The sequence below is a fragment of the Lithobates pipiens genome, unplaced genomic scaffold (assembly GCF_037356315.1).
Source record: "Lithobates pipiens isolate NorthernLeopardFrog02 unplaced genomic scaffold, aLitPip1_a1.2 Scaffold_169, whole genome shotgun sequence".
In the NCBI taxonomy this organism is placed as follows: Eukaryota; Metazoa; Chordata; class Amphibia; order Anura; family Ranidae; genus Lithobates; species Lithobates pipiens.
The window spans coordinates 175,073-195,019 of NW_027507754.1; the positions used below are offsets into that span (position 1 = coordinate 175,073).

Genomic DNA, 19,947 nt, shown 5'->3' on the forward strand with positions numbered 1-19,947 from the left:
CGACCGTGTGTACAAGGGCTAATGAAAAATAGAATGGTCCAAATAATGAGACATAAATAAATACAAAGTCGGAATGTGTACAGAAACACAATCTGTACCGAAGTGACACGGCAAACATTTCAGCAAACACAAACTGCACCGAAGCTAAATATTGTACAAAGGAACATGTCTGCAGAGAGACAATTGGTACATGCAAATCTCTGAATCACAAAAATGTTGTCCGAATTTTCGATCTGTAACGAAACGAATCGCACATGTTTATTTTTTAGCATGAAATATAATCTTGAAAATAAGGCGCAGAAAATAAGTTCATTTCTAAACCTCACAAGAAGCATTTCTTCTGTAAATGTTTAAAAACCCAGCGCAGTTGATAATTCTAGAAATAGAGGATAGCTTTATCGTTCGTAAATTTGTCTCCCTGTGGCTTAATTTAGAAAAGAACACCAGTCCCATGTAATTTAATTATGGGAATTTATTCATTCATGCTGATTCTCCACATACAGTTTCTTCTTTTTTTGATATCTGTGTAGAATCTGATTTTAGAGAACATCTTGCTGCCACTTGGGACCATAGCCATATCTTTTACATAATATTAAAGTATTCTGAGAATCTGAATGTTGATTCAGCTGCAGCTGAGAATGGAATTGGAAATTTTGACAAGAGATGCTATAACATAAGCAAACCAAGCCACGGCTAATTATAAAACAGATCAGGTGTAGTTGCTCTTTGCATAGTCTACATGCATTGTGATATTAACGACATTATTCTGAAAAGTTCTTAAAGTGTATGATTAACAAAAACTTTTCTTTTTCATTTTGAACAGAGAAGGGAGTAAAGTCCTTTCTATTTTATTTTTTGCTGCACATATTCCCTTAGGGCCGGTTCACACTGCAGGCGATGCGAGGCGACACCGACTTGCCTCGCCGCGACCTGCCGCGACCTCAGCGGCAACTTGCAGATGACTTCTGTATAGAAGTCAATGCAAGTCGCCCCGAGGTCGCCCGAAAGTAGTACAGGAACCTTTTTTCTGAGTCGGAGCGACTCGAGTCGCTCCTCTCAGAACGGTTCCATTGTACAGAACGGGGGCGACTTGTAAGATAGCGGCGAGGCGAGTCGTGTCGCCTCGCATCGCCCGCAGTGTGAACCGGCCCTTAGAGAGTGTTCCCTTTACTTCCTGTCCTGCAGAAGTAACAGGAAGTGAGATAATATCCGTTTTAACCACTTCAGTTCCGCAAGAATTTACCCCCTTCCTGACGAGAGCACTTTTTGCAATTCGGCACTGTGTCGCTTAACTGACAATTGCACGGTCGTGCGACACTGCCCCCTAACAAAATTGACGTCCTTTTTTTCCCACAAGTAGAGCTTTCTTTTGGTGGTATTTGATCACCTCTGAGGTTTTTATTTTTTGCGTTTATAAACAAAAAAAAGAGAGGCAATTTTAAAAGAAAAGCAATATATTTTTTGCTATAATCAATATACCCATAAAATATATAAAAAACTAATTTTTTCCTCATTTTAGGGCGATATGTATTCTTCTACAATAAGCATATATTGATTGGTTTGTGCAAAAGTTATAGCATCTACAAAATAGGGGATAGATTTATGGCATTTTTATTATTCTTTTTTTTTATTATTAGTAATGGCAGCAATCTGTGATTTTTTATTGTGACTGCGACATTATGGCGGACAGATCGGACACTTTTGACACTATTTTGGGACCATTGTCATTTATACAGAGATCAGTGCTATAAAAATGCACTGATTACTGTATAAATAACACTGGCAGGGAAGGGGTTAATCACTAGGGGCGATCAAGGGGTTAAGTGTGTCCTAGGGAGTGATTCTAACTGTGGAGGGGATGGGCTACCTAGGACAGGACAGCGATCACTGCTCCCGGGAGCAGTAGATCTCTGTCTTTCTCACTAGGCAGAACAGGGAAATGCCTTGCTTACACAGGCATCTCCCCGTTCTGACGCTCTGTGACATGATCGTGGGACACCGGCAGACATTGAGTCCACGGGTCCCATGGGCACGGTCACAGAGCACATGCGCCTACAATTCCACTTCTCAAAGGGGATGTACCTGTACATCCATTTGCGCAGCCATGCCATTGTGCCGAAGTATATCGTCATGCACTGGTCGACAAGTGGTTAAAGTAAGGGAATTCCCCTCTTGGGGCTGGTTCACACCGCCAGTGGTGCAGGAATTGTGAGTTTGCTTCACCGCACAGAAACTTGTGGCCCTCTGCAGATGCTCAGGAGTTGTATTAATTCTTGATGGCACACCCACACATCTAGCAAACGCAGGTACATTCATGACCACCAAACCCCACAGTACCACATTACTATGAGGTTTGGTGCGACGGAATTTAAAAAATTGTGCCTACTGTACTTTTGGAGCATTCCCATGCATTTGGCAGGCCAATGAAATGAATGGACTGGTGGGAACGTGCGTAAAATGCGGACACACCTATATGGTGTAAACCGGCCTTAGTTGCTGAAACAAGTGTCCTTATTGGAGGAGTTAGCCTTTCCTGTTGTTCTGGTGACAAATGTTGGGGCTTCATGATTTTCTGTTTCACTGACAATGGTCACCAGAACAAACTTAGTTGGTGAACTGGTTTCTGCATGCAACTGGGCCAGAGGCTAGCAATGGCAGATTCTTTAATCAGATAAGCTTTAGGCTAGGCTCACGCTTGAGCGTCGGCTTTTTCAGACATTTTCAAAGTGTTTTTGAACTGCATTTTCAGGTGTAAAATGTATTTAGGCAAACAGGAAAGCTGGTTACTAGGAGGAAGAGACTGGTTGTTGGGACTGCAAATCTAAAAACGACATATGTGTGATTTCAGGCACTTCCATGGAAGTCTATGGGGTCAAGAATGTTCAATCTTGCCCAAAAGAGTCATCTGTTTAACTTAGGTATAACTAGTGACAGCACGTCACGCAAATATGAATGGGTCCTATATAATAAAATTGATGTGTTATTGTTGAGCGTGTTCATGCTTCTAGAAACACGCAACTACTTGGTGTAAATGGGGGGGGGGGGGGGGGTATAAGTTTGGCCCTCTCAACTTGTAATATATATTGAAATATTAATTTGACAGCCGGTATGCTTTTGGCATGTTTCCACAAGTTGGGAAGCCCATTCATTTCAATATATGCGAGAAACATGGAAAAGAAGTCCCGGCTCTCCCAAAAACACACCACCCGGAACCGCATGCGGTTTGGCTCATGTGAAAACGCGTATATTTTTAGATGTGTGAGGGTGCCATTAACAACTATGGCACCGCCATGCTTCTGCTAAATGGAAACGTGTACAAAGGTCTGAACCTAGCATTAAAAGTACAGCAACACACCACATTTATGTATGGCATGGTGACAAGGTAAGGTACTCTCCATCTTGGGAAAGACCTGGTTCCTTGTTTGACTGTTGTCAAATGCAAGCACAAAGCACTGATCAATAATCTGGGCTTCTGGGGCAAAGAAAGTGCACTGAAATGGTTTTCTGTAGCGGCTCAGCAACATTGCACAGATAAGCTTTTACAGATCCATGTTTTAGGTGGACTTTCGGAGTAGAAAGAGTATGGTCATGCTGTCGAGCACTGATCCTTTCATTCTGTAGGCAACTGGTTTCCTCCTGGATGCACCAGACCTCCTTCTAGAGCTGTGGGTCAATCAAGAAGTAATGCCGTGTACACACAACCGTTTTTTCCATCAGAATAAACTCTGACGGTTTTTCCCACAGAGTTTCCGTAGAAATGGTCTTGCCTACACATGATCACATCATAGTCCGATCGTCTAGAACGCGGTAACGTACAACACGTACGACGGGACTAGAAAAAGTAAGTTCAATAGCCAGTAGCCAATCTCTGCCCATGGTCAGCATACAGATGAACGGTTTTCCCAATAGGTATTGATTCCGTCGGAAAGATTTAAAACATTTCGGCTATTACCTGTGCACCCCGACAGTTTTCATTTGCTGGGTTGTTGTTGGCAAGGAAGCTATTACGTGGATAGGTGTTTCCCCATGGGCTGTTCGGTTTCTTGTGCTGTGTTCGAAGCATTTAGTTCCTTTTTAGAGTGAGTAGTATGGGACGTGGCTGGATTGGATTCCGTCATCCCAATTTCTAGGTCCGTCAGAATAAAAAAAAAAAAAAAAAAGTCCAATGAGGCACACGCGATCGGAATATCCGATGAAAAGATTCCGTCTGAATTTTTCTCCCAGAAAGTCCGACAGTGTGTACATGGCATAAGTGTCTACAGCTGGCCATACATAATTCAATCTTTTTAAAACGGATTCCTCCATCCATGCTGCACAGTGCAAATAGATGGATTCCCACACTGTGCTATTTTATTATGAGAGCCACCACTTGATTGGATGGAGCCGCTGTTCAGCCAACAATTTTCGGACCTTGCCCCTTTGATTTTTCCATCAAATATGGCAGGTGGAAGGGGGCCAATGGGTCACCCACTGTGCTAATTTCAGCTGATTCATCAGCAACCAGACAAAATTTGAACAGTGTATATACATCAATATCGGCATCAGAAACCATTGCACTATTCAGGAGCCAAGTAAGTAGTCGGTCTAAAGTGCATGCGAATGAACCAAATGTAAAGTGTTCGCAGTGGTGAGTTATCAGTTTGGTTGCCTGCTGGTTGTTTTAGAACAATTCCCATTTTTAAGGCTGGCCATAAATGGATTCCCCCATTAATACAGTACGTGTTGATAGAAGAATTTTTATTGTGTTCTCCCGGCAGGAGGAGCTGTGCCCGCTGGGAGAGCACAGTGATTATTGCTAGCGGTTATACCAGACACTAGCAATCATCGCATGTAAAATCCAACAGGTTGGTTGTACCCAAGTTGATCGAACATACATGCCCATACATGGTTCGAATTGTCTATGGCCGGCTTAACACCCTCTTCTTTTTGTGTTGATCGTTGAACACTTGATGTCTCTGGTGTGTCTTGGCCAGACAGCCCATTCATAGGCCAGCCTAACAACTTAACACTGGGCACACAAAGGAGGGCATATGTTTTTCTCAGTCACTATTACATTTACTGCTGAATATTTTCTTACATGACAAATATTCCTAGTCTCATCTCATCTGTTGAACATCACTTATCCACTTCTCTAGAGTACACTTGAGTTTTTCTCAACTGAACATTTCAGCAATTATGACACTTAGTAGAGTACACAATGTATTGAGAAGATAAACACGTATTACTGGGTAAATATCATAAAGTAGATAAAGCACAAGAGATTGGCAGAGAAAGTTTGGTTCCCTGCTGAACAGGCATATTAATAGGGCCCAGCAGACTTGGGAAGGCCTGATTTAATAACACAGCACTCTAAAAGGTTACTTTGAAATGGCCGATGTTCCTCAATGTATAATTTTCCATATGGATACTCCGTGTTCTTTTTAATGTTGCTGACATTGCTGTGCCTGATGTTTTGGAAGGGGACAATTTTCAGATGTCAAGAAAATGTCTTTCGTCATCGAAGGGTGACTGTATTCGTGAATCCAAAGTGCAGTACCATTTTGCGGAGCAGAAACAGAGGCCGGACAGGCTGGCAGCAATCAAACCTAGTTGGGGACAAGAATAAAAGATAGGGGCGACAAACCAAAGTGTTCGGGCATGCAGCCAGTTAGAGAAAAAAAGGTCCAGAAGCACTAGATTTCAGGCAGGTAGCGCTCTGTTCATTGATGAGGTGCAGACAGAAGGTTCTGAACTCTATTTAAAGCGTAACTCCACTTTTGCTGAGAATAAACATCCCCCCCCCCCCCCCCGGGTGATTTATGTAAATTGCAAAGATTATAACAAACTTTGGTGCAGATTCCTACCTTTTGTTATTCTGAAGAAATCCCTGTGTGTTTGTCTGTGCCTCTGGGCTCAGTGGGTCTAATGGGAGTGGTTTCATAATTATCAATCAGCTGTGGCAGCTGCAGGGCACTAATGAGAAAAGCTGCTTGGCCTGCATCCCTTTTAAACGTGTTCATATTGGAAATATCTCACCATAAATGACATTTTTGTTGCAGGGGATGCCTGAAATCTGAATTTTATCTTAGGCAGACTTCTGGGAAAATTGGTGAGCCAATCACACAAGCAGGAAATTGTTTCTTGGGAGTGTACAGAACAACTCCATGTAGCCATATTGCTTTGCGTTCATAGAAAATTACAGCGGCTGCAGATTGAAAAGGAAAAGTAATTTTTAATAACATCCAATTACAAAATTACTTATATCGCAATTGTACGCGCTATATTATTTTTTCCCAAAAAAAGTGGCGTTACCCTTTAACCACTTGCCGACCGCCACACACCGATATATGTCAGCACAATGACAGTGGTGGGCAAATGGGCGTACTTGTACGTCACCTTTAAGAGGCAGGTAAAGCAGGCGCAGCGTGAACGTGCCCTCATGACCGGTGGACTCTATGTCTGCCAGCGATTGTATTGCGGAAACTCAGAACAGGGAAGGGCCTATGTAAACAAGCCATTTCCCCGTTCTGCCTTTTGACATGACAGAGATCACTGCTCCCTGTCATCAAGAGTAGTGATCGCTGTCATGTGAGGTGTAGCTCATCCCCCCACAGTTAGAATCACTCCCTAGGACACCCTTAATCCCATCATCGCCCCCTAGTGGTTAACCCCTTCCCTGCCAGTGTCATTTACACAGTAATCAGTGCATTTTTATAGCAGTGATTGCTGTGTAAATGACAATGGTCCCAAAAATGTGTCAAAAATGTCCAATGTGTCTGCCATAATGTCACAGTCATGATAAAAATCGCTGATTGCCGCCATTACTAGTAAAAAAAAAAAAAAAGATTAATAAAAATGCCATAAAACTATCCCCTATTTTGTAAACTATAACTTTTGCGCAAACCAATCAATCGCTTATTGCGATTTTTATTTTTACCAGAAATATGTAGAAGAATACGTATTGGCCTAAACTGAGGAAAAAAATATTGTTTTTAGATATTTTTGTGGTATATTTATTATAGCAAAATGTAAAAAATAATGCTTTTTTTAAAAAATCGGCGCTATTTTTTGTTTATAGCGCAAAAAATAAAAACCGCAGGGGTGATCAAATACCACCAAAAGAAAGCTCTATTTGTGGGAAAAAAAGTACGTCAATTTTGTTTGGGAGCCACGTCGCATGACTGCACAATTGTCAGTTAAAGCGACGCAGTGCCGAATAGCAAAAAGTGCTCTGGTCTTTGGCCTGCAAAATGGTCCGGGGCTTAAGTGGTTAAGTACTTAATGTCTTTTTTTTTTTTATATATAAATAAATAACATTTAACCTGTAGAAAAAAAAAAAGAGAACATTTATCCCATTTGCACAGAACAAATGTGTGAGCAGTTGCACTGGATGAATAGCCATGCAAATATTTTTAAACGGATGTTCCTATTGAAAAATTCCTCCTCTCCTTTTAATGCATGGATCGAAATTCAGGACCAGCTGAACGTTAATAATTATATGGGCACCCGATTTTTTTTTTTTTTTTTTTCTATCACCAGTACAATAAAAAAAAAAAAGGATGAATCTATTGAGCTAGGACCTGACAATAACCGTAACCTGACATGGGTTCTAATCCTTTCCCAATCTATCCAAAACGAAGATTAAAAGAAGTTCTCCCTGTACATATACTGTACATGTTAATCAGGTCGCTCGGATTTAGCACACATAAGCCCATGCTGGTTTTTATTCCTGCAGTAATGAGGACTATGAGACCTGATGGGGGCAGCAGGTTAATCCGCAGGGCGGCAGGTTCATATCTCTGTGTCGGGCTCCTGCGATTCATCGATCTGTGACTGCCTGTGCTGCAGGTAATGGGCAATCTGTTCATTAGAGAAGAGGTGTATGATTAATAAAACTCTGTCTCCTGGGGCCCATTTCATTCCAGGACACAAAGCACATCATCTACTGAGTCATAATATCCCGCCCCCCCCCCTTAAGAGTTCCAAAATTCCTATTGTGCAGAGAGCGACAATGAATCATCCCGGGGCATTTTCAGAAGACACATTATTTCCATTACTCTTATTTGGCCGGCAGCCAATGCGTTTCAGGCAATCACAGATCGTGGGACATGAACCGCATTGCGTGCAGAATATTTACAATTATTCAACGCTGTGTCCCCTCCAATCTACCGCAGGGGAATGACGATTGATGCTGCCACTCGCGCTCCTCTGCTGAGATATTAAAGCAGCATTCTGGGCAAAGTTTTGGTTATTTAAGGATTTCTATTACAGTAAAACCTTGGTTTGAGAGTAACTTGGTTTGAGAGTAACTTGGTTTGAGAGCGTTTTGCAAGACTAGCAACATTTTTAAATAAATTTCGACTTGATATACAAGCGATGTCTTTATATACATGTAGCACTAACCCCCGAAGGAGATGCTGGTTTTATTCAGGTTTATCGTTACCTCTTCTGCTCGCTTCTTCATCTTAGGGGAGTCCCGTGGAAAGTAGCCCAAATGAAGATAGATCAGACACACGGTCCTTTTTGAAGATTTATTTAGGGGTATCACCAAAGAAAGACACAGTCCTTCAATAGAAGGTCAAACCTGAGGTCTATAGAGAGTTTTGTTGATCTTGGCATGATGACACCGCACACATCTGTAGCAGAGATGTCTGAGGTGTGTCCCATCTGTATACTCCTGCCCCTGAGGGCTCATTTACACTTGTGATGTATGTGAAAAGGGATCCACAATGGATCGCTTTTCACAGAGCAAAAAGAGGCCGGATGTCAGCCAGTAATACTACCGCTTGCTGAGTGCCTATTATTTTTTTTTTCCATGCTTTTTCAACAGCTGAATGGATTTTAAAATGAGAATACAGTGCAGCAACCAGCCTAGTGTTTGGCTCAAGGTTGCAGCACAGCACATTCACTTAAAGAAGTATAGCCAAACCTTGTTTGGCTGCTGTTCTGCTGTGGAACACAGGAGTGCAGTTCGTTCTGCACTCCTGTCATCCGGTTTCAGCAGACAACGGGCTGATGTCACAGAGCCAGTCCAGAAACAGCAGGGGAAGGGAAGGGGATCACCACTCCAGGTGGATATATGGATGGGAGGCTTTCCTCAGAACTGAAAGTGGTTCTTCACCTAAAAAAAAAATATTAAAAGCCAGCAGCTACTAATATTGCAGCTGCTGACTTTTAATAAAATCACACTTACCTGTCCCAGGGTCCAGCGATGTCGGCGGCAGATGACGAGCGATTGCTCGTCTCGCTGCTGCCACCGCCGCCATCCTCTGTCAGGGAATCGGGAAGGGAAGCATGGCGGCTTCACTGCCCGGTTCCCTACTGCGCATGCGCGAGTCGCGCTGCGCGTCTCTTCAGATCCCCCGCTGTGTCCTGGGAACTGTGTGTTTCCCAGAACACAACGGGGGGGAGGGGTCTGCGCCGGTCTGCCCGGAAGTGGGTGCAGATACCTGGATTATCCAGGTAACTGCACCCCCCTCCCCCCTGAAAGGTGACGATTGTGGCACCGGAGGGGGGGAGGGATCAGATTAGCGGAACTTCCCCTTCCCCACCAGGTGCAGGCTAAGCATATAGCAAAATTAAGCAAAAAGGAAGTTCTGGGCAGCCTCACTCCGAAATATAGCCTTTATTGTAAAAATCCAACAGATACAAGCCACAGCAAAAAATGGGACAATCGTCATTGATTAAGCACTGATAAGTGTGAAAAGCGTCAGTTCGACTGTCTCTTTTTTTTTGCTGTGGCTTGTATCTGTTGGATTTTTACAATAAAGGCTATATTCCGGAGTGCGGCTGTCCACAACTTCCTTTTTGCTTCACAGAGCCAGTCCAGGCTGGGGCAAGATGGCAACAATGAAGTGTTTGTTTTTTTTCCTCAACAAAAAAAAAAAATTCCCTCTGGGTGATCTATGTACATTCCAGGGATTGTAACAAACTTTGTTGCAGATTCCTACCTTTTTGTTCTGAAGAAATCCCTGTGTGTTTGTCCATATGGGGAGGCGAGTCTAATGGGCATGTGCATATATATATATATATATATATATATATATATATATATATATATATATATATCATTTAGATGCTGCATCTGCAGGGCTTTAATGAGGAATGTTGCTGGGTCTGCTTCCCTTTTAGATGTGATTTCCTATTGGGAGTATCTCACCAAAAATTACATTTTTGTTGCACGGGATGACTGAAATCTGGCTTGTATCTTATTATTATACAGGATTTATATAGCGCCAACAGTTTACACAGTGCTTTACAACATGAGGGCAGGGCAGACAGTACACTTACAATACAAATCAATACAGGAGGGATCAGAGGGCCTTGCTCGTTAGAGCTTACAATCTAGAAGGGAAATCTTAGGACAGACTTCTGGGAAAATCAGTGAGCCAATCACACAAGCAGGAAATGATGTTTCTGGGGGACGTTCTGTACACCAGTGGCTCTCAACCCTGTCCTCAAGTACCCCCAACAGGCCATGTTTTCAGGTTTTCCTTTATCTTGCACATGTGCTTCAAATCAGAGTCAATGGCTTGGTATTTTGGACAGCTATTTTATCTAAGAGAAATCCCCATATTATGTCCTGTTGGGGGTGGTTGAGGACGGGGTTGAGAACCACTGGTGTACACCATCTGTGTACAGAACACCTCCAGACAGCCATATTGCATTTTACAGAAAATTACAGTTTTGAAGATAGAAAAGGAAAGGTACGTTTTAGTAACGTTCATGTACAATAGGACTTGAGTCGCAATTGTATATGCTATATTTTTTATTTTATTTTTTTGTGATTTTTTATTTATTTATTTTTTTGGACAAAAGTGGAGTTACCCTTTAATGAAATTTCAAAAATGAATCCTGTTGTTGTAGGGTGACAACTGTCTCCCAGCTGTGTTCCCACATAGTCACGTTATCACTTCAGCTCCTGGTGGTGACTACTTTTGGATAAATTTCATAGGCATTGTCCACCATTCTTATTATTTAGGAAGGCGGAATCCAAAGCAATGTGCCTGCTGGAGGGGAGGGCATGTGGACAGGAAGCGGCTGAAAGGAGCTGGAGGAGATCAGCATCACTCATATGCAAAAAAAAGCCTCAACAATTGTTTGTTATACAGTACATTACCAAACTAAATGTCATCCAGTTTGAGTTGACCTTACAGTTATGATCCAGTGCACCGGCTTAGAATGTTGTTCGTTAGCTCATTGATTAGGTAGGTTGGCAGGGCACTGAAAAGGCCGCTTGGTTGCCAGCCCACGGTTCGCAGAATGTGGTATAATCAGTATTTTGAATACAGTAATTATTTGCAGAATGAAAATGTATTTCTCATTTAGCTGACCAAGAGATGCAAAGCGAAGCCTCAGGTTGGGAATGGACGCAGACACACTGACACCTAGTGGTTGTCTTCACACATTTTCTTTATTGCAACAAGCTTTCCAGGTTTTGCACAGAAACAAAAAAAATAATAAAAAATTGTAGGCAAAAACATACAGTGGAAAAAATGTTCTTTAAAAGCCACTAATTTTCCCAATCAGCTTACTTTGTACTGACTGAATAAAGGCCATTATTAGTTTGGGGGGCATAAACTCTGCGCTCTGGATGGGCACACTCCTGCTGTGTGGCTGTAAAGCACAACGGGCATTGCTGGATGAGTTCACATTTGTAAACCTGTCGCTAGGCAAGACTGTTAATTTTTATATGTTTAAAGCTGAGCTCTGAAATGCGCAGTTGTTTAACCACTTGAAGACCAGGCACTTTTTGTTTAACCGCTTGCTTACTGGGCACTTAAACCCCCTTCCTGCCCGGACCAATTTTCAGCTTTCAGCGATGTCACTCTTTGAATGACAATTGCGCGGTCATGCTACAGTTTACCCAAATTAAATTTTTATCTTTTTTTTCACACAGATAGAGCTTTCTTTTGGTAGTATTTAATTGCTGCTTGGTTTATTTTTTGTTAAATAAAACAAAAAGGGACCAATTTTTTGAAAAAAAGAAACAAAACTTTTTCATAGTTTGTTATAAAATTTTGAAAACAGGTAATTTTTATCCTTCACTGATGTGCACTGATGAGGCTGTTCTGATGGCCACTGATAGACAGCACTGTTGGGCACTGATAGGGTGGTGCTAATGGGCACTGATAGGTGGCACTGATGAGCACCAATGAGGCGGCACTGATAGGTGCTACTGATGGTTGGCACTGATAAGTGGTACTGATGGACACTGGTAGGTGACACTGATAGGCAGCACTGATCTGTGACACTGATTATTAGACATTTGTATGGCAGCACTGGTGGTCATTGATGGGTGGCACTGGTAGGTGACACTGGTGGGTACTGATAGGTGGCACAGTGGGCACTGGCAGGTGACACTGGTGGGCACAGCCGTGGCTCTCTGAGGGAGGGGCCAACAATTGCATACGCCTTTGTGCACAAGCACGGGGGGTTGTGGGATTACTTTAAAAACAAAAAATGTTTTATAATTTTTAATGCTGTCACAAGGAATGTAAACACTGGTGACAGCAATAGGCATGTGACAGGCACTCTTTATGGAGAGATCTGGAGCCTATAAGACCCCAGATCCCTCCTCTCCCCTTAAAAGCATTCAGAACACCAAGATCGTGAGATCAAATGCTTTTGATTTTTTTTAAATGGCGCCATTCACTTTTGGGTAACCCAGAAGTGATGTGACGTTATTGCTTCAGGGTTACTATATCATAGAGCCCAACAAGGCCTATCCAGTCTTTGTTGGGCTCTATGATCATCTGACGGAAGCGTTGGCTGGTCGATAGAGACTCCCATTAGGACGGATGATTTTTGGAAAGGCACATAATGTGGGGGGGGGGGGGGGGGGGCGTCCTCTCCTAATGCTTGTAAAAGGAATCCAGTGGCTAGTTGGCCGCTAGGTATGCTTTTACAAGAGAGCCGGCCATCGACTGTAAAAAAAAAAACACAATACCAGGTTAATGCCTGCATTATCCCAGTGTGACTACTCAAACTCCAGTGACGTATGGGTAGGCCGCTGAAGTGGTTAAAAAACAGAGATTTGTGTAATCTTGAATTTTGGTGTACTTTGTGTATTTCTTCCAGATCTGTGCAGTACTCCAGTGTGAGACTTTGCTTTTGTGCAGGAACTTCCTGTAGTAAAGACCACTCACTGCTGCACTCTCTCCCTGTGCAGGGTGACTGGTCTCGTCTCTGCCCCCTCCTGTAGTTTTCTGCAGGCAGCCTTTAGTGGGTGGAGTCTGCTGGGCCCCTACCGCAGCTTTGCTGTCAGTACAGTGATGATGCACCACTACTTTACAAGGTAATATCTGGATTTGTAAAGATTTTGGTGTGCACAAAATTAATTTAGATCTTATGTGGCTATTGAGGTTTATATTTACGTAAAGGTTTTTGTGCACGAAGTTCAGCTTTAAACTGCAAATTAACAACTCTTCCCAAAATTCACAGGCAATGTCAATTTTCACTGTCATTTGCATTGTACGATGTTTTTTATTTTTTTATTTTTTATTTTTTATTGCATGAAGTGTGATGGTCTTTCCTCTGTTTTTCAGGAACAGCATCAGTGGCGGTAGCTGGGATTTTGGCTGCTCTCAGGATCACAAACAATAGACTTTCTGACCACAAGTTTGTCTTTCAAGGTGCTGGGGAGGTAAGGAAAGTGATTGGCTATTCTAACTGTACTGTCTGTTCTACCTGCTTCTAAATGAACAGATGAAGGACTGCTGTGGAAGAAAAGGACTCCTCAGTCTGGTTTTAGCACAGTTCCAGCCTGGTGAATGGGATTCTCATTTTTCAGAGTTATGTTGACCACACCACAAGGTACAGAACTCCATCTTCGAGCACGTGGCTGTACAGGCCGTACAGCATGCAGACACTGCATAATGACATTGCTGAGATCCGCTGCCTCTGCGTACAGCCACCCATTGAGATACATTAGAAGAGGTTGTGCAGCTGAGATTTGCGTAAAGCACCTGCATACGCACTGACGTATGCTTCGTCACATACAATCTCTGAGTGTGCATGAAACCTTAAAGCAGAACTAAAGACACAGATACTTACCTACTGTCTGACACGCATGTGGTCCCTCTCTGGTGCAAGCATCTTCTGCCTGGGTTCTTGTGAGTGCCAGTCTTTGGATGTTTTGATTGGCCAGCTCGGGATGATGTCACTCATGCACACGCATGGAAGTGCAATCATCCCCAAACACTGCACATTCATGGGGTGCATGTGTCTAAGTTGGTGTTACACATTTCTGTAATGTCTTTTCATATGTGTAGGACTCTCTAGTGTGCTGCTAGTGTGAGAGTAGGTAAACCATATCCTGATTCATACTTAACCAGTGAGTCTGTAATTGGGCCAGGGTTATTAGAGTCCAGTGTAGCATGACTCATACAGACAGCTCTCTGGTGCTTCCCCCTGGTTCTAGAAAGTTGGAGAACATTCTAGAGACTAAAGGGAGCGTAGGCTAGCAAGGGCTGTTCTGCATATATAGCCAATCCCCAGGCGATGGGCCTGACAGGGGACTAAGTGAGCCCTTAAATAGTCATGCTGGGAAGGGAGTCAGGTGGAAAATGGAGATGAAGTAATAAGGAGGCTGTTGGAGGCCCTCGAGAGACCCCTACTGGAAAGGAGCTCTACCTCAGGCCGGGGCCCAGGTGCTGGCCTGAAAGGATCCTTCCACAGGAGAAGTTGGACAGAGGCTTTCCTGAGAGGTAGCGGGAGCAAGGAGAGGATAGTATGAGTACTACAACATGGTGCAGAGACGGGCAAGCAGAGAGACTGTCAAATGCAGCAGGGTTCTCTGGAAGATAGTGGTGTGCTTAAATCTTCCCTACCTTGCCCTGGGAGAATCTCCGGAGAGTCAGTCGGGTAGACTGGTGAAGAGAGTCAGTCGGGTAGACTGGTGAAGAGAGTCAGTCGGGTAGACTGGTGAAGGGACTCAGTGGGTAGACTGGTGAAGAAGCAGCTGGGTGGGCTAGCATTTCCTGCAGTGGTAGCAGTGGTAGAGCTGGGACCAGTGTCTACAGGGGAGTGGAGATACTCCAGGATGCAGTTCACACCACATGGAGCTACATTCTAAAGAGACTGAGAGCTCCGAGCCTGTAAGGGGCTGTTGCTGATCTAACAAAGACCATTACTTAATCAGAACTGTACAATCCAAGGAGGAGGAATCAAGTGGAGTTTTGTACAAGATAAAGGAGAAGAGAAAAGTGGAGCTGTGTATATAGGTAGGAAGTTGTTCCTGGTTCTGTTACAGTCAAGTTGGGCATCCCATAATTCCCATCCTCATCCAAGTTATTACCCCCCTAATGAAACAAAAAAAAAAAGAAAGCTCAAAGGTCAATGTGTTTGGATACAAGCTGAAGTTGTTTTGTGCCTGGCTTTGCAGCAGTGGAGGAACCCTGTCATATGCAACCCCTATGGGGGTAGTGCTACATATGCATAGGGCACTTTGCTTATGTGCCTGGGACATAGTGGATATGTCTAAACATCTTCTTCCTTTTTATGGATCCCCCCCCCCCCCTCGTCTTTCAGGACAGCCACATTTAGAGACCTTGGCTCCTCCCCGTCCTAGGAAACACTACGCCAGCCCATACATTTTCACTTTCCCCGGCCAGACTTCAGTTATTTGCATTTCCTCTGGTGAGGAGACACTGTTTTGGAACCAGGCCAAGGAGACTGTGGCTTGTAAAGTCCTGTAAGGGAAGCTGGGGTGCTCCCAGGGAAGCGGTGAGGTAATACTCGACCGCACTGTTCGCACCCCATCTTCACCGAGTGCGGGTGGAAGATCCTGGGGCCCACCATTGCTTTCATAGGGATGCAGCAGGGAGACAGCTCCGCTCTCCCTGTACACGGGTGCAGGCCTCATTTGGAACCAGGGGGCTGTGTGGCTGGTGACGTCATTTCTGGTGGAGGGCAGATGTTTCCCTTTGACTCGTGACTTCCGGTTCGGGGTCGCGGTGCTGATAGTGGGCCGGCGCAGTCTGGAGAGGAGTCGGAAACACGGCACAGACAGCGTGAGACTCCGCAGCAGCAACCACCAGTGCGGCCATGTCTGAAGCAGATGCGCAGACAGCTCACAGCGATGCTAACTCCAGCCATCCAAAGGTAAGAGTACCCTGGGGTGGGGTCCTCTTTATCTAGGATTCCCCCCTCCACGGATGGTTCCTGGTATGGGGGGATGGGGTCCCTCTGAAAACGTGACCGAGGATAATGCCTCTAAAGTTAAACTGTGCGGGATCCCATTGACGGCTGATTTACTTTTTCAGCCCCGATCTAGAACCTGTGCTAGACCACACAGCAGACAAAAAGAAATCCTTCCAGGTTTAGCGCAAACCCCTAGTTCAGACAAAGAAAGGGTTTCGTCCACAGAAATGAAGGGGGGCCACCAAGCCAGGGGGGGGAAAAAGGAAACTTGGGAAGAAAGAGGCAAGGGTAGAGGAGGCACGATTTTTCGTCCCCCTGAACAGCCCCAAAAAACCAATGACGTTCCAATAAAGGTGGGAGGAAGACTGTGGTTCCTTCCTCCCACAGTGGGAGGCGGTCTCCTCCAGTCAATTTATCTTTGGAATCGCAAGGAGGGGATACCGCCTGGAATTTACAAAACTTCTTCCACGAAGACTCCTAGTCACACACCTTCCTAGGTGTGCAGAGAAGACCAAGGCCCTACTGGGGGCGTTAAAAGAACTGGATGAACAAAATGTAATGCACAGAGTTCCAAAGGGGAGGAAGGTGAAGGTTTTTACTCACACATGTATGTTGTGCAAAAACCCTCAGGAAAATACAGACTGATACTGAAGCTAAAACCCCTGAACCAGTCTGTATCCTACAAGAGGTTCCGTATGGAATCAATCTTTACAGTTAGAGCCTTGCTACCCCAGAACTGCTACATGGCGTCGCTAGATCTCAAGGACGCCTACCTCCACGTCCATTTATCAGACGCCATTTTTGTGTTGTTTTCTTGGATCGTGTTGTTTTCAAAACAGATCCGGCATTCTTACCTAAAGTGGCTTCGAAGTTTAATAGAAGCCAGGAGATAGGTTTACCCACTTTTTGCCCTAATCCCTCAGGAGAAAAGGAGTCTACATTTCACACCTTAGATGTAAGGAGATGTATCCTGCAGTACTTAGAACTGACGGAAGCAGTAAGAAAGTCAGATTCTTTGTTTATTTTATTTTGGGTGACAAGAAAGGGGCATTTGTGGGGTGTAACCAATCTGTTTTTGCTTATTAATCCTACATGGATCATGTAACTGGGTGGGATGCAGGAGTGTGTCCTTTGCGAACATGCTTTCTTCTGTAATGTTTCCCACTTCCCCAATTCAGGGCCCATTCACGCTATTGCATAGTGGTAATGCATGGCAACGTATATTATATGCATTTATGTGGTGCCCTTCATTCCAGCACCCCAACGCACCTTGCTGATGGACATTGCAGTGCAACGTGTGGCAATGTGCTAACCTTCATTGTGGTGCACTATCCAAAATGGTGCATGCTTATTCAAATGCATAGTGTACATCAGTGCAGGAGTATTAATGCAACAAAGGAGTATGAATGGGCCTTTGGAAAGTTAGGAGGGGTACAGCTAAATCTTGATGACCACAATAGAACTTTCACATTTTCCACCTTGCCTTTACCACGTTAAAATGTTGCTGTTTTTAGGAAAACCTCCCTTGTTTATTTATTCATCGATTTTTAGCAGTGGAGAGCATGCTCCCTTGATTTTTATTTTTTTGCTTTAGCAATAACAGCCATTTATTAACGCCCAACTCCGGGAAATCTGCTTGTTTATTTCAGGAGTGAGCAAAATCTATTTTACTTACCCAATCCTCCCCTCCCCTGGCAGTTGGTGCTTCCCAATGCTGCAACAATGGTTTGTCCCTCAATATCATCACTTCCAAAGTAGGATTATGGACTCTGCATCAGTCTTGACATCAGGACCTTGGGTCACTGAAGCATAGGGAAGAAGACACTGCAGGGGCCGGTCTAGCAGTGTGGAGATTCTGGTAACTAAATCTTCTTTTGTATGGCCCCTAGACCTAAATGAGCAGTTAACGCTTGCGGTATGCAAGGGAGAGTTTTCAATTTTCTCAGCGTTGGGCTTAAAACAGCCCCCTGTATTGGCCTGCTGGTTTTAAGTACCTCTTGATATGTGTACATTTATTATTAATACCTCCCAACTGTGTCTATACAATGCCTTATATTATGACCACCCACCTAATATTGAATAGGTCCCCCTTTTGCCCACTGATTCATCGAGGCATTGACTTCAAAGTAACATCCATATGAATGTCAGGACCCAAGGTCTCCAAGTAGAACATTGCTTAAAGCATCACACTGCATCCTGGTGCCATCTCTTTCCAAAGGTAAGCGACACACACACCTGGCCATCCACATGATGGTTTTTAATAATGCCATTCATCAAACCAGGCCACCTTCTACCATTGCTCTGTGGTCCAGTTCTTATGCTCATGTGCCCATTGTATGCACTTTTGGCTCTGGGCACGGGTCAGCGCGGGCACCCTGACTGGTCTGCGGTTACACAACGCCATACATAACAAACTGTGGTGCGATGTGTGCTCTAACACCTTTCTATTGGAACCAGCATTAACGTTTTCAGAAATTTGAGCTGCAGTAGCTCTTCTATTGTATCGGACTACACGGACCAACCTTCAATCCCCACATGCATCATGGAGCCTTGGCTGCCAATGACCCTGTCTTCGATTTGCCAGTTTTCCTTCCTTGGGCGATTTTTGGTAGGTCCTGACCACTGCAGACCAGGAACATCCCACAAGAGCTACACCTTGGGAGTTGCTCTGACCCAGTTATCTAGACATTACAATTTTTCACCCTTCAGGGATAACATGTTCAGCTGCTGCCTAATATATCCCACCCACTTTCTAATGCCATTGTAACACCATATTAAATGTTTTTAATTTTACCTGTCAGTGTTAATGTTATGCTGATCGGTGTATAGTCTAGTTGCCCAAGGATTCCATTTTTCCTTCAAGTAAATCTGTAGGGCACTAACCCGCATTTTGCCCATCGCCTCTGTAATTGGGTATTGTGTGAACACCCTTTCTGGCAGGGCTGTACTTATATACAGTGGGTGTTCCTGACCCTGCCTACTGTTTGCTGAAGAGCATGATGGGTTATTATGTTTGTGACATCATCCTCTTGAGAGTTCAACATTTCTTTCATTTTCCACTTTTGAACTGCTTCATTGGCATTATTACAGTTTCCTCTCCACCCTGTCCTGGGACCTACTCTGCACCATTTCTGGGGCCATCCCTTGTCTCTGTGCCACCTTACTTTTTCATGCTCTCTCTGCTGTCTGCCCCATCTTCAGGTGGTTAAAAAATATTATAACCTACAACCCAGCTGCTGGCCATAGCAAAAAATAGATAAGATTGCGCTATGGACAAATTCCACCCGTTCGCCACACAGGCAAGGGAAAAAAAGAATATATATATAATGTAATATGGTGAAATATAAATAAATTGAAAGTAAATAAAAATAAATTATAGATTAAACTAAAGGGGTTAAAGCTGCCTGTGCTTGAGACCTGTCCCTAAGGATAGGAATAGGTTAGAAATCTAAAATATAAATTAAGCTTTGGCGCTAAAACCTTTTTGTGCACTGTGAATACTAAAATCATATATAAGTGTGAGATGATTTATTATCTCTGCTGGTACTCTGAAGAATATTAAAACAAATTTCAGTGGAAACCTCTTAAAACCACTGTATACGTGTAAAAGAATGCGTGAAAAAAAGAAAAGGGGATGTGTGTCTGTTAATTTACACCTCAAAAAATGCACATATGTATTGGAAAAAGTGGTGAATCGATCATATAAAAAACAATTCTACTGTGCTCGATAAACATACATAAACCAATATCTGAAAAAACATATGCAAATATGTTCAAAGTGATAACGTTTTGTGAAAGTACCCAAAAGAATAATAATAATAGTAA

General features: G+C 43.6%; 1 protein-coding gene across 1 annotated transcript in view; it reads left to right on the plus strand.

The window, feature by feature from the left end:
* Positions 1–19,947, plus strand: part of ME3 (malic enzyme 3) — a 200,940-nt gene that overhangs the window by 140,103 nt on the left and 40,890 nt on the right. Inside the window, exon 7 of the mRNA XM_077484919.1 lies at positions 13,527–13,624. Coding sequence (XP_077341045.1) covers positions 13,527–13,624 — 98 coding nt within the window. The remainder of the gene's footprint in view (positions 1–13,526; positions 13,625–19,947) is intronic.